Source organism: Chaetodon trifascialis, chromosome 7 (genome assembly GCF_039877785.1).
Source record: "Chaetodon trifascialis isolate fChaTrf1 chromosome 7, fChaTrf1.hap1, whole genome shotgun sequence".
In the NCBI taxonomy this organism is placed as follows: Eukaryota; Metazoa; Chordata; class Actinopteri; order Chaetodontiformes; family Chaetodontidae; genus Chaetodon; species Chaetodon trifascialis.
In genome coordinates this window covers 21,125,747-21,141,196 of record NC_092062.1, presented here as the reverse complement: position 1 = coordinate 21,141,196, position 15,450 = coordinate 21,125,747, and the positions used below count along the sequence as shown (strand labels likewise).

The 15,450-nt window shown below is 42.4% G+C and overlaps 1 protein-coding gene across 1 annotated transcript; it reads right to left on the bottom strand.

Annotated features, from left to right (window-relative positions):
* Positions 1-195: 195 nt before the first annotated feature.
* lpcat3 (lysophosphatidylcholine acyltransferase 3) lies at positions 196-14,495 on the bottom strand. Its single transcript, XM_070967189.1, has 13 exons — positions 14,316-14,495; positions 11,593-11,700; positions 10,003-10,109; positions 9,363-9,456; positions 9,084-9,121; positions 7,139-7,317; positions 6,868-6,976; positions 6,676-6,762; positions 6,175-6,338; positions 3,791-3,938; positions 3,196-3,351; positions 1,807-1,950; positions 196-1,705 (listed from the first exon to the last, which is right to left on the bottom strand). The coding sequence occupies exons 1-12, from the start codon at positions 14,398-14,400 to the stop codon at positions 1,831-1,833; spliced, it is 1,395 nt and encodes a 464-aa protein (XP_070823290.1). The 5' UTR covers positions 14,401-14,495; the 3' UTR covers positions 196-1,705; positions 1,807-1,830.
* Positions 14,496-15,450: the final 955 nt, after the last annotated feature.

The window sequence follows — 15,450 nt, the reverse complement described above, 5'->3', positions numbered from 1 at the left end:
CCTCCCCTTAAAGTAGACCGCAAAATGACGTCATAGTACCCCCTTTTGCCCTGTGCTCCTGTCACACACACACACACACACACACACACACACACAGACACACACACACACACACATATAATAACTACAGAGTCCTTGCTTGAAATGCAGCATTTTAATGAACATTATAAAACTGTATTTGAAAATCAACCCCCCCTCCCCCTCCAGCCCAAGTGTTTTTTTTCCTTTGTACATTTGGTAGGAATAAGGCAAAAAAGTAGTCTCTTGAAATAACAGTTCACATCAATTAATAATCTCCATGTCACGTATAAATATTACTAAAATCTTTGCTGTTGCTACAGTGAGGTTGGTCCACTCCGTGTGTGTCAGCATCAGCGAGAGGGGCGGCAGCAGCATCAGTGCTGGGCCTTCCTCCAGCACACCACGGATCAGACAATCCAGCCCTCCCAAGAAAAAGATCAAATTAAATTAAAGAAGGTGGCATCCCCACAGTGGGATGGGATGCTTCTACTTCACACTCTTGTAAATCACCACCTGATGTTCAGGCCTGGGTGGAGACACAAAGGTGGATTTCTTTTCCTCAATTTGGTTTTGTCTGTTTTGCTTCCAGTTCAAAATGAGACCGTCCCACAATTTAAAGACAGCATATTCAGGGAGATCAGAGTTAACGTGGGATTAAACAGAATCAATAACTGTAGTGAATGTACGGTTGGGCAGTGTGCAAGTCCCCTACTGAAATGTTCCACTTTCACGTCTGAGTGTTTCAGAGCGGAGGCCCGGGCTTGAGTCAAGGCCGGCGGAGGAGCCGTGTCGACTGAACAGAGGGAGAAGAGGATACACGGCGAGAAGGAAGAGAAAAATACAGCAACGTCAAACGAGGAAAGGCAGAACAATGCAAATTCGTCTGGTGAAATCTTATTCCAAAGCTACAAAATCTTCTTTTTCATAAAAGCTGTTAAAACTCTATAAAATCAAGTCTTTTTTTTTTCTCATCACAAATCAAATTAAAACCAAAACAAATGTACTGTAGAAACATTCATTAATACAAGGCCATTTTGAATTGGGGGTTAGTGTGTGATTTACAGTGCTTGTGTAACCACTGGCAGCCATTTTCAAGAGACAACCCTCCTGATTATTATTAATGTATTATTATTATTATTTTCTGTCTTTTGCAGAAAGCTGTATGCATTTTGTATTATTACATTAGAGAGTGCCACATGTTGGGCCTGTGCTTAAACCTCCTGTGAAGCTGCTGCTAAAGGTGGGTGCTAGACATAAGACAGGAATGAAACGGATAATAAAAAATAAAAACACATTGGAGCCAATGACAGACTCTGAACCCGTGACTGGTGAGTGCAATTCTGTGTCGACAGCATGTAAGTCTCTCAAGTTGTTTGAGTCCCACATTCCTTAGAAAGAGAAAAAAAAAACGAACAGGAAAGCGCCCCTGATTGGCTCACAAATACCTCATGTGGCACGATGGTCATTTCCTGTAAACATTTCTCCGAATGTTTATAAAAACACCCTTCCATTTAAAACACAAAAATATATAGAAATTTATTTTTACATGGACATATATATATCATATATATCATATGATATATATATACATAGATATATATTTTACTAAAGGCCTTAAAATATTTCCCATTCTGCTCCTTGAGAGTCACAGTTCACTTCAGTGGATATTCAGCCTCAGACAGACCTGGAAGGAAAACACACGGATGTTTAACCACTGAAAACACTGACTCACAGCTTCTCATTTGTCTCTGCAACAACGCCATTGTCTCAAAGTGAGCCGCTTACCATGCCAAGTATTTGTACCGAGTTTTAATCCTGCTTCTTCTGGCTCCGTTCTTTCTTAGGCACCAGCACCTTACGGAGGTATGGCATGATTAAAAAGGCTACGAGGAAGAATACGTGTCCACAGAAATAGACGGACGAATACACCTGAAAAAGAGACACGAGAGTCAAAGTCAAATCCTCATTTATCAGTGTGAATGTAATTATGACACCTGTCCACCGCTTCCTGCCTTTGTCAATCACCTGACCCTGCTGCTCTTTGCCTACCTGTTACACAATCCCTTATCAGGACACACACGTCCCTCAGTTACCCGCAGTGTTTTAATACCACCCTCTTTCCCAATCAGATCATATTAGTGGCTCATCTGACACAGTTCCACCCATTCCTGAAAACCCTGCCTGTTCATCTCTAGGCCACGTTTAAGACTCCCATGCCATTGTTCCTTCTAGTGAGCCGCCTTTAAGGCCGTGTTCAGACAGACGACAACTTTCCTGAAAAACCGCAGTCCCCTAATTTTCACTGACACAACAGAATATTCTGGCAACAACACAAAAAAAAACAAGAACAAAGCACTGCATTGTGCAATCAAGTGCACGATCCTGCTGGATTACTCTGTAACATGAATGCTTTCTTTACGATGTTCACTGTACCAGACAAAGTACATCGTAGTAACAGCAGTGATTTCATGGTTACTATTTTGTACACTTGACATTATGGTATATTTGGAAGGGGGATCCCTCCTCTGTTGGTCTTCCTGATGTTTCTTCCATCTTTTTCCCCATTAAGTTATTCCTTATTTGAATCAACAGTCCAGGGATAGAGGATGTCGTACACTGTACAGACTGTAAAGCATCGAGGCAAATCTGTGATTTTGGGCCATATAAATAAAGTTGGCTTGGTCTGCCATGATGCCATTTCTTTTCTTGTGGTATCATAAACATCTGTGTCACGTTTTGGTATCTGATAAGCCTTGTAACTCACGGATCTACGAGTCAAACCGTGGCCTTTGGAAATGACTTATGAGCACGACTTGCATGCAGAGTGCAAATGGTGGCAAATAAGACGCGCTTGAGATTCTACTGGACGAGTATGGTGTTTGTTTGGATTAGTTAAAGATGTCAAAATGATCTCATATTGCAAATCAGAGCTCCCATGTTGCAAATTTAATGTAACCGGCCCGTGGATTGTATTTCAACACACCATCACCCCTCTGCATTATCTCAACACAGCGCAGTTTTCGGTCTGAACCACCGGTAATTTGAACTGTGCTGTTTGCATTTGGTTCTTCTTCCCTGTTGCCTCAAACCTGCACTTTGATACCTGAAGCTTGCAAGCGTGAGAAACCATATTTGTTCTATGAGCCGTGTGGTCTCTAAAGGGTTGTGAGTTACCTTGAGCCATTTGTCATAGGTGAAGAGGCAGAATGGCACTAAGGGGTAGCCCATGAAGAGCCAGTGGATAAACTGCTGGACTACATAGATGAGAGGGTAGAGCGCGCTGTTGGCCAGCTTCGTCAGCAAGGGACTGTCCCTCACTAGTGCCAGGGCCTGTCTCACACACACACACACACACACACACACACACACACACACACACACACACACACACACACACACACACACACACACACACACACACACACACACACACACACACACACACACACACCATAGTAGTTTTAGTAATACTATAAAAGCACGGTTATATAGAAAACTATAGTCAATATTTAATTACAAGCACATTCAACAGTGAGGTGCAACTGATCAGCAGCTCTATGCTATTTAATGAGAAGAGACTGTCACTTGTTATAGAGTAAACAACGGGTTTATATGATGCAGACAGAGCACAGAGATACTGCTTATTGAGAAAATAAGCACAAAACACTAACAAATTTACCACCTACTGAAATAAATACCCAGATGGTTTGAGCTTCCTGCACATAATTATCTTTAGGTAACTCATCCCCACAGTGTGTCTGCAGCATACCTGTTTCTCCACGGTGACGATGAAGAACTCCATGGAGAAGCACATGATGTATCCAGAGTGAAGGCCATGCCAAATGGTCAGAAAGAGGAGTGTGGCTGTGTGAGACAGGGTCTTGTTGCCCAGGAACTTCAACCGCTTGAAAACATTTCTTAAAAAAACAACAACAAAAAAAAACAAAGTGAGAAATGATGGAGTTATGGATCATCTCTTTCTGACTAAAAAACTGGATAAGAACAGTCAGAAATGCTTAATGCATCAGCGTTCGCTGCCTACATGGCAAGTACTCATTTACCTGAAAGTTGTTGTTGCATAGCAACTGAGGTTATATTAAAACATTTCAACAACTTTGCATCCTCTCCAAGGGTATTCATCAATTCAGCGCTGGTCCAGACTCTGTCATAATACCTTAGACAAGTGCACACACATTATACTTTCAATCCCTGAGCCAGTGTGTTTTCCTCTCTCATAGCACACTGGCAACAAGCTGCAGCACTAACTCCAGAGAGCAGGGCCAGTCAAAGTACGTGAAGTACCACGCTTTAAAAGCCCTGCCCCTCGGCCCCCTTTAGCACAGCTGCTGTCCAGGTGCGGAGGTGAGACGCTATGCAGGACATGAACTTCTCTCTCAATCTCCCTCTTCATGCTTCGCACATCTACTTCTGCCAGTTTTCGCGGGTACAAACGAGTTCAACGCTCTGAATGCCTCAAAGGCATTCAGAGTACAATTAACGGCTGACTTTTCACCCCGCCTTTGAATGTGGCCACTTGGAACGGCTATAAACAGTATTTCGGATGAAACCAGTGTGTCTGACGCACACTGACTCCTTCAGGAGCCTCTCCATATATCAAAAATTGTCTTCCTCATACTAATTAGTCAAGGCTCTCTGATTCACTCTGGTTTCTATGTCTTATGAATTTGAAAGCCTCATAAAAAGCCTGCACGTTAATGTTTCCACCCAGTCAGGCTTCCAGAGAACGAGGGCTTAGAAAAACACAATATCAAACTTAACCCATTTAATGCTAAACTGTTTAAGCGTGTGCTGAGAGAATCACAACTCTGAAGTGGCACATATGGGACTATAAATATAGTTTTATTTGTAGGTCGAACAATGGGAGCATTTTAAAGGGTAATTTTGGTATTTCTTAGCCTGGGTCCAATTTTCTTTACATATATTGGGGTCTAAATGACTGATAGATAGAAAAAGTTTGAGATATTGGTCCAGTAAATTGCCTCAGCCAGCAGCCGTGAAACAGCCTGGAATGGCGACGTAATCCCTGGGGGCAAATTCTTCTGCCAAGGTGCGTCCACTAAAAGTGTTTTTGCGACTGACAGGCTTCAGATTGTTATTCTAAGTGTCTGACAACGCTATAGAAAGGGTCCTCATCGAGATGGACCTTTTTAAAAAAGAGTAAGATCCTTTTTGTTTAATCAGAAACAGCCATTATGCTGCTCCGTTCAAAGCCGCCGCATAGGAGTGGCTGGTCTACTGCTTCCTCCATCAGTTTATTTGTGTCATTGTGTGACTTTGGTGTTTGAAAGGGTTAGTTTGGATCTAAACTGTGGCTGTTAATAACAATCTGAGTCTGACAGTGGCAAAAAAAGAACACTTCCAAGTGGATTTACTTTGATGGGCGCAGTAGTCCCCGAGGATTACATCGCAGCCATTGTAGCCCATTTGGTGGCTGCCGGCTGAGGAGATCTACTGGACCAATTCCAAAGGTTTTTGTAACTATTAGTAATTTAGATCCAAAAACATGTACAAAAAAAAAAATAAAATAAAATAGGGCCCAGGTTTAAAAATACCCTTTCAGTGTATTTTATCTCACTCTCCATCCACCAGCTGCTTACATATATTATAATCTCACCTGTAAGTGAAGTTCTTATTAGTTACTTGAGAGACTTTTTACTTGCATTCTGAAAAGATGTCACCCCCCCTCCTCTGCTCTCTGTGTCTCATGCAATTTTGGATAATAGAAAGTAAAGTGGGCTTAGGTAGCTAATGCATTCAACTGAAATGGACCATGTAATAAACTGTATGTTCAATAAATTGCTTTGCTCGCAGTGGTCATCATCAAACGATGTCACAAGCTCCTGCTGGAAAACTGCCCTTAATTGTTTGAAAAGTGAAACTTTTAAACCCCTCTGAGGATGTCCGCTCCCTCCCTGTGGTGATTCCTGCAGTGTTAAAACAATCGGTGAAGGGAGGCTTTGGCGTGTGATACCGGGCTACCCCGTCTCTGCGAGGCACTGCAACATATGCGCATTGGATTCAACTCTCGTTGCCCTCTTCTTCACTGTTATCATTTAAGTAAATATTTAACTTTTACAGCAAAGTGCTGAACACACGCCAGAGGAAATCACATATCTCTGGTTTGACACTGACCTGGCAGCCCAAGTGTTTGTGTTGATGTTGAAAGAGGAAATGGTCCCTCCAAAAAGCGGCGTGGTTTCATAGAGCCACATCTTCATATTGGCACAGGCGTCCCACTGGTGCTTTCCGTCCACTACACCATTGTAGCCTAGTCCAGCTAATATACATACACCCTCCTGTAACACACAGAACACACATCATTCTCATCATTTGTCTGTGTAAAATCATGCCGTAAAGCAGAAGAACCTGACGCACTGGAAGCCGTTAACCTGAGATGATTCGGATGCACCATGAAAAGAGAAATCATGTGCGTATGAGCGTATGCAAAGTTTCTAAAGGAAGTGTCCTACTGTTCCTGCTCTGTCACAACAAGTGTTAAGCTAGAGACTGTATGTAAATACACCTCTCTATAAATGAGGCTGGTTTTGGGAAGCAAATCAGCAGACCGTTAGCAGTTTGACACTTTTTCCAAACAAATTTCATGCAAATATCGCAGGCCGAGAGGCGACTTACCGCTATAAGCCAGCAGGTGACGTATTTATACAAACCGATTTTAACCCAAAGCAGAATAAACACGCAGCGATACCAGAAGGGCTGAGCCTGTGGACAGGACATAGTTTTACATTTCAGACAGTGAGTAAGATAACCTGAAACGCTGAAAACGAAAGCATGCACAGTGGTGGCTTGTGAACATCTTGTTCTCACCTCATACTCATCTGTTAAGAGGTAGCTGTCTGGGTAATAGGGGCTAAATGCCGCATATGTCACCAGGCAGAGAAAACCTAGAGCAAACCTCCTCATAGCTGGTATAATACTGGAGGAGAAAGGAACAAAACGAGGATGGGAGAAGGGAAGGTAATTACATTAACTACAGGGCTGTGACACTGGATAGTTGGCTTGCTTTACAGAGATAAAGTAAAGGTAATCTTTCAGCTTGTTTATCTTTTCATCGCTCATCATTTTCTTGCTCTTTCACCTGTTTGGAGGCTGTCCAGGGCAGTCGGTGAGCTCCCTTGCCACCAGGCTCTGGTAGGTGCGCATTGTAAACTGGGGCCCCACCAGGAAGCCTCCATAGAAGTAGGAAAAGCCGCACACTTCGAGCAGAGAGGGCACAGATGACAAGGCTGCCTTCCTCTGGTCTTTACTCAGCTGAGACTGGAGTTTAAGGATGTGTGAAGAAAAGAGGAGAGAAAGAAAAGAGGAGAAGAGCGATATGAAAGGAAGAAGAAGGGAGGTTTTAAAAGCATGTTGGCGAACTCTATTTACAAAGGATTCTTTCAGAATTTGATCATAATCTTCTGACCACAAACTCAATATGACTGCGCTAAACACTGGCATTTAGCTGCAGGCTGCAAACTGTGCACAGAGGAGTGCCCTTGAATCAATGATAATATTAACCAGATGAGAGCGGACGCATACATTTTTGAACAGATAAAGAGTCAAAACAGAACGAAAAGCACAGCATAAACACTCATTAGCATAAACGTGAAATAAACGACTCACACCTGTCACAAGCAACCAAGCATACTGCACAGAAGCTGAGTGAAAGAGCGGGAAAAGCTACTCAACAGACAGAGTTAACAAAAAGAGCCGTGAACTGGTGGAGGGAAGCCAGGGAACAAGTGATTGACATACACCTTGATGGGGCTTCAGCTGCCAATGGAAACTGTCGAGTCAAGATATTTTACTATACTGTTTATGCTGTCGCAGCTAGCTCTTAAACATCGCTGGTTGTCTTCTTTGTAATGCCTGTATTGTGGGTAATGCTGCAAATCAATGAGTCAGACTGGATTATGGTATTACTGGATTTCCTTTTTTTTTTTTGCATGAATGTGATAAAGTAACATCATTTCGAGGAATCCGGTATTGGATTAGCCAAAAATAGTCACTCACACTGCATCTAGTTATGGTCTCTCAATTGAATTTCCAGAAACATTTGCTGCCTCATAATATAAAATGATGTTGCGATATTACATGTACCATGGTGGACAATTTTATCTGGATCACCCACCCCTGTTTTAGCATACTTTTCTTGTGCTGAATTCATTTCTCCATTGCTTTGGGTTGGTCGTGGTCCTGTAATCAGGTTTTTTGGGTTGGTTTAGTTTCACACTGGTTTTGAGCTTGCTCGGAGTGTCGGATGACTTTCCTCTAAACTCTGAGGTGGCGTTGTTTGCTTCGCAATAAAGCCCCTATGTGGTGGCGTCTAATAGGTTATCACCGCTGTTGGAGTCAAATTAATAAAAATCTGCTCCCACACACTGCTGATTTATGGTAATGCTTCCTCATCAGCATAGCTATTCACTTATTCTTTTACACACCTATTGGAATATAATGTCTCTGCACAGAGCTGACATGTTTCATCCATTTATCGATCAGTTAAAGGTACAATGTGTAAGATAAGGTGCTCCAAACAAACAGCTCAACATATCATCACAGTAACCGCTGCTCACTGACTCTTTGCTGTAGCTATAAGCTGCCGTTAGCTCAGCTAGCCGTGCAGCTAGTGGCCCTCTTAGCTGACTGGAGTCTGTCCTGACCTAGAGCTCAGAGCGCTGGGGGATAATTGGTCTTCGTTTGATCCATTGTTACGTTGAAGACCCAGCATTTACACATTTATTTATTATTTACTAAGATGACTTTACTCTTGTATTTAGTAACCGACTGGCTGCTTCTTGCTGTGCGTCTTCACACAGTGATCATCGACTTGTTGGCGGTCAAAACTACTGAATATTCTTTCAATCAAAAATCGCCTCCACCACTCTTTCACACAGGACAGAATGGAAAAAAAAGCGACAGATGACAATGACAGGAAGTAACAGAATGTGCAAAACTCAAACAAACAACATTCGCAGACTGATGACATCAGCATATTGACAAACTATCAAGCAGGCAAAAGCAAGAGAGATCAACCAACTCACTGGATCCTTCCCGCCGTCATAGTAATCAAATGACAAACCTGCAATCAGAAAATGCAACTGGTGTCAGAAACTATGTTAGGGTGAGTAATGCTGTCATGATCATTTGAATGAACACATCAAAGCATGCAAAGGCCATATCAGCAGTTTATCAGCATGTTAATGGTCCACTATAGTTCAGAGGGAGATTGCAACAACAGCAACAGAAAGATACCAAATCAAACACGATGTGAAAACATCTGCTTGAAACCAGAGGAGTGTAAGGAGAGCGAGTTGACTCACCAACTAGTTTGAGTGTGAGGACGCAATGAGGCATCGTCCATTTGATGTCATACTCCTCTGTTGCTGTGTAGTAATACCCTGCCAGCAGGTATAACTGCAGGGAGACAGAATGAGGGGATTGTAAGACATGCAGTGAACAAACCTTTGCATTATCAGACGTTAATTGCAGCTTGACGTGACAGAAAACCTCAGGAGAAAAGAATGAAAACAAGGAAATCTGCGAAAGCAATCACAGGAAATGTGCTGTTAAAAACCACGGAAATCTGAAGTGAGCACGTTACTCTTCAAACACTTGGTTTCACTGCTGTATATCTTTAAGTATGAGCAATAAATGGAAGGTCATGCGAAAAGAAAGGCTCCAGCTTTCCCATGGGAAGCATGTGACTACATTGTTAGATTATTGGCCTTGTTTATAAGCGACCCCTTTTAGTACGTGGGACAAACAGTATGTAGGCAGTGAAAAAGCAACTAAAGGAAGTGGCAGAATGCAGATGCAGAAATCAGACATTAGACTGTGCAGAAAAACTGGTGGGCAGTATCTGCACCACTGCAGTAAATGTCTGACAGTGGGGAAAAAAGGGAGCTAATGCTATAGAGAACGCCTGGACGCAAGGGGAGAGGAAACGCTCGGACGCCTCACCATTTGAAAGGTAAAGCTGCTCAGGACAGTTGTCACCGTCCTTCCCATGAGCCTCAGCATCAGGAACTGGACAAGGATGCATACTGCAGAATGATAGATCTGAGCGCCTGGGAGAGAGACGGACAGAGGGGGGGGGTGGGGATGATCGTGAGTGCAGTCAAGTGTGACATGTAGGACTGGACATGACCACAGCGTTTTTCCTGCACAGTTCAGTATCGGCAGAGATGGAGAGAGGACGACAAGACAAATCCATGACACACATGTGACTCAAAATGCGCTTTCAAAGAGGGTTGGAAGAAAATAAAGTAACCCAGAGGGAGAGAGATAACAGACCTGCTGTAAAATCCAAGTGCAGCCATAACAGAATAAAGGAAAGACAAAGAGATCAGTGTTAGCAGATTGTGTTTACTCCTGCAAGCTCCATCCATCCACCCATCCTATCTGCAGGAGCACTTCTTACTATTGTTGTCACTTAGGAAAATTTAAGTTTACTCTTCTGCAGAGCTGAAGCAATTAGTCGCCATAGCTGTTCGACAGGCAATTGATCCAAAACAACTGTGATACAATTTTGATCAATAAATGTCACAAAAAGAAATCAACAGTTCCAGCTTCTTCTTAGTCCTCTGTGATAACACATTAAATGACCTAAAGGGCTGCAATTAATGATTAAGCTACACAGAGAAAAGGGAAAAGACAGAAGCTGGAACGAGCGAATGTTTAACATTTTTGCTTGGAAAATTAAACTTTTTTGCAGCTCTAAACTGAATATCTTTGGGTTTCGATGATCTGAAAACATCACCTTGGGCTCTTGGAACTTAAATGTTTTTCATTATTGTTTTAACGTTCTATGGACGAAACGATGAATCAGCAGATTAACTGATGATGCAAAGAACTGTGAGTTGCTGCCTCGAGTGTACTAAATGCAATGTGTGTAAAGCCACATAGGAAGAGTCAGGGTGACAAGCAAAAGATAACATTTAGATATAAATCGCCACTTGTCAAACCTGCTGGCACAGTTTACTAAAGAGCACATCTGCAAAGAGAACATCTACTTCCTTGTTAATCCAGAAATGACTCAACGAGAGTTGATGATTCATCCACATGAAAAAAAAACAGGGGTAAACAGGGGTTATGACGCCATTGACAGGAAACATTATGTGGAAAAAGAGTTACTGATTTCTCTGAGTTTGTAAGAAATATTTGAGAAATGTAAGTACACAATTCAACAAAATGGGTTTATGTATTTTTAAATATTTTAACGCAGAAATGCTCCATGTTGGACCTTTAAGTAGCATTCAAAAAGATTTATTGAGCAGAAGCTACATTTATTCACACACGTAATTAATATATAAGTAATATAACCATGTATTTTAAATCATGAGGTTACAATGATAGTGTGTTTTCAAGAAAATTCAACAGGGCAGCTTTAAAGGGGGCCTGACACATGTCCTAACAAACCAATACAGACTATGTAAAACTGACATATGGTAATGGACACAACTGCATACATAAATAATGCTGTCATTTCTATAAAAAAAAAAAAAAAAAAAAAAAAAAAAAAAAAAGCTGAATAATCACACATGGCCTCACCAAAGTTGAATGCTGCTAGAGCCAGTCCGGAGAAGGTGTGGAACAAGTGTACAACTGTGGCAGGCTGGTAGAACAAGAAGCGCCGGTACACCAGAGCACAGGGATACCCTGCAGGGCAGCCAGAGAGGAGATGAATACATTAATGGAGATGCTGTGCATGTCTTCAGATCAGCTCACTGAGCTTTTGTTAACACATCCTGATATTAACAACGCTGACCTTGTGGTTAAAACATTCGTCACACATGTGGGTTCCATCACTTGTGGGGACTTTACACAGACCAAGGCTTCACCCCAAAATGTAATGATTTAAGTTATGGGGGGGCCAGCATTTTGGTCCCCGTACCATGAGTGAGCTTCTGGTGTTGGGAACCCACAAATGCAGAAAAACAAGCACACACACGGTAGAACATTAGCAGCATTGGTATGTATGCCTTGCAGCAAACCTGGCACCTCGAGGGGAAAGATAACTGCCGTAAGGACGACTGCAGGAAGGACAAACACTCCCAGGGATTGTGGTAAAACTTCTTTTCTCAGAAGGCCAACCGGCTCAGTCTGACCTGTTCTTCCTCACATTTTACTGACATATAATACATGAAGATAGCTGAAATGTGACACCACCAAATTGCTAAATTATATTTGTTAGAATTACGATGTGAATATTGAGTTATGACTAGTTGAAAATCATAAATTGAGATGGTGAATACGATCTACAGCATAATGTAACAGCCCATCAAATCTTTTTGAATGGATCCCAGCACCGTTGTCTTTCCTGGGTTGAGCAAAGATCTATCGTTAATGGATATGAATGAGGGGTCAGCATATTCACATGCACTGCTGCAACTTAGACACAGCTTAACACACAAAAGGTGCTTCATTTGATGTCTAATGTAAAGTAAGGTTCAAGTTTCCATCTGCCTCTATGGGGTTAGTTTAAAGGATATGTTTCTTACGGTAAACAAAAACACTGAACCCAACAACGACCTGATCCAACAAGTATTACTGGTGTAGCCACAGCCTGCTTTAACCTCTTCCTGCATTGCTGTCCAAACACTAAAACACACATCACTGGGCCACATCATTGCACCGCCTGACATGTTCTTGAGTATCGATGAAAGGGGGCACTGTAGTTTGTGGTGAGGCGATCCAACTTGAACCACCCTGCAGCCATAATTATTCATCGGTGCTAGAATATCCATATTCAGTTGAGAGTACACTTCTTACTCCTGCTTGTGTACTGTTTGCTTGCGAAACTACATAGTTTTTTTTTTTTTTTAGAGGCCACAGAGAGAGAAGGGAAGTCCAAAATTACTGACAGATTGATGCATTGTTGTTGTCTTCATGAGACATTAGTCATGTAGAATAACACAAGTCTGAGTCACTTGTATGCTACGTTTTGGAAACTTCTTTTGAAATTGATTTGTTGTTGTTTTGGTGCATTTTCAGCAGATTCTTGACAAATAGTACAACTACGGATCGAGTATCAAATATCCGGTTTCACAAGGTGCTTTATAATGTAGTTGCTCTCGCAAAGCAGCTGGCAAACCGAAGCCCAAATAATGTCAGCCTATGTTTAGAGGAGGAGGCTGGCGAAAACCACGTGATATTTTCGGCCCCGCTCTGCAAAGCGCTCACTTAAATGTCTACAATATTATGCAAGACAACATGAAGCAACGCTGGAATAAGGAACATGCAACAGGGCGGGCCGGAGTCTTTCAGGCATTAGCCAATCAAAGTCCGACAGAAATGGCCACGATCAGGCAGTTGTATTGTTGGTGAGAGGAGCACAGACGTGTTCATGTGTCAGAACAAAGTTCAGCGAGGACAGCATGTAAGACGCCCTCCCCCACCGCGCGCGCGCACACACACCTCTGACATCCCGACCCTGCGGCTCTTAACTAGTGCCACATATTACAGCCTGTAACAAAACAGCAGGTCTTCAGATTAGGTTGTAACCTTGTGTACTTTTAGATAAAGTCACAGTTAATCGCGGCCTTGTTCCAATATGGATAACCCCGTTAGTTTGTCTCCTCTCCACTCAACTAAGTGGATAATGGAGGGGCTGGGGGACATATTTTGGCAGCCTGTGCCCATTCTCCATGTCAAATTACCCCCATTCCCCAACATTGGTGCTATCATTTCGACCAGCCTCACACATTTAAGCTAACGTTCATCCTACAGCCCACAAACAATGTCACCCAAACGGAGGGCGTATTTTGTACTCTTCATTTTAAGTCTACTAAGCTCTCGAGACCTAAATATCGAGTTAGCCAGATAACCCAACAATTGGAAATTGACTTAAACAAATCTGGGGAGTTTCCGACGGTTGACAATATTTGGCACAAGACACCAACCAAACCAGCCACATCCCTTCACCACACGAGACCGTGTTCATGTCTGCAACAACTTAGCCTTTGGTGATGGTTTAAAGGAAACACAGTGAGTAATTCAAGGGTGTGTGCCATTTATTCATAAGCTTTCTGGAAATCTGTCTGTTCGGGGAAGCCCGTCGTTGAGTTATAAGGATAATTATTGAGCTAGCTAAACAGTAGTAAACAGCTGGTTTGCGAACTGTAGCTGTGTCACAGTTAGTACCTGGCTAACCGTTATGTTAGCAGTGGACTTGTACAGCGATGAGAGCAGCTCGGCACTCAAACCTGTCACCGGGATGTCAGCTCGGCTAGCTACCAGAATCACCCGCAACTCACTCGTGAGAGGAAACTCACCTATTAAAATAGAAAAAATGAGTCGAACCGCTGGCTCCGGGGAACCTAAGGACTCCGACAGACTGCTCAGCAAGGGAGCCGCCATCTTTCTTGTGGGCGGAAACGTCTCCACGCGACGGTTCAGTGAACTCTACTGATTCACGGCAGGCATCCACAAACACACAAACACACTCCCTTTTTAAAGGCGGTTCAACCTCCCTCAAAGTTAAACCGTGGGATCCTCCTCCCACGTCCCTCCCCTCCTGCCGATCTCTTTGACACACTTTTATCGGTATTGCATTCACAGCATGTCGCTAAAGATTTATGAGCTGACAGGTAGGCTATCTGTAGCTACAATGATGGAGCTAGCTAACAAGTTAACTAGTTCGTACGTGTATGTGGAGATTAACCCTCGAGTCGAAGAAGTGATATCCTGGTGTAAGTGTGCCCTCATGTGGCGTCTCACGGAATTAAAAACATTAAATACTCTATAGCCTAATAATTAGTGCCAGATATTGTAACATAAGATACTTACATACATACCAAAACATGTATAAACCTAAAATAAAAGCTACGGATAGAATTTTGTTACTTTATAATCCAAAAGTTATGTAGTTTGGTATTGATATGATATGGCTTTTTCATTCTGCGTTTACTGAAATATACTGTTGAATAATTTTGGGGGGAAGCAAACAAAACGTTATCTCAGTAAGGTAAGAAAATTGAATTGATCATGGAAATATGTCTTGTCTGTGTGATAATGACAACAGAACTTAGCTTTAAAGAAATGAAAACAGTGTCTCTGATTCTTTCCAAATAGATGTACTTGTCATTGACAACGTTTGTCTCCAAGTCTAATTTCGTAACATTTAACAATCTACGTAATTCAACCGTGTAACTAGCATCATAGCAGGGAAAGAGATTATTCTTATTCTTATTCTTATTCTTATTCTTATTACACAGCCAGTGAAAGAGCAGATTATAAAAGTAAATCCGCACTGTGTATAACAAATTTCAACTAGACAAATTCCCCTCGGCGGGAAATTTGGAGAGTGATACAGTGCGCAAACGCCGGGCCGTGCGCGTGGCTATTAGCACGGCAGCCCGATATCAAAGTCAAACCCGTTCATGGGACCCAATTTCAGCATCGGCGACA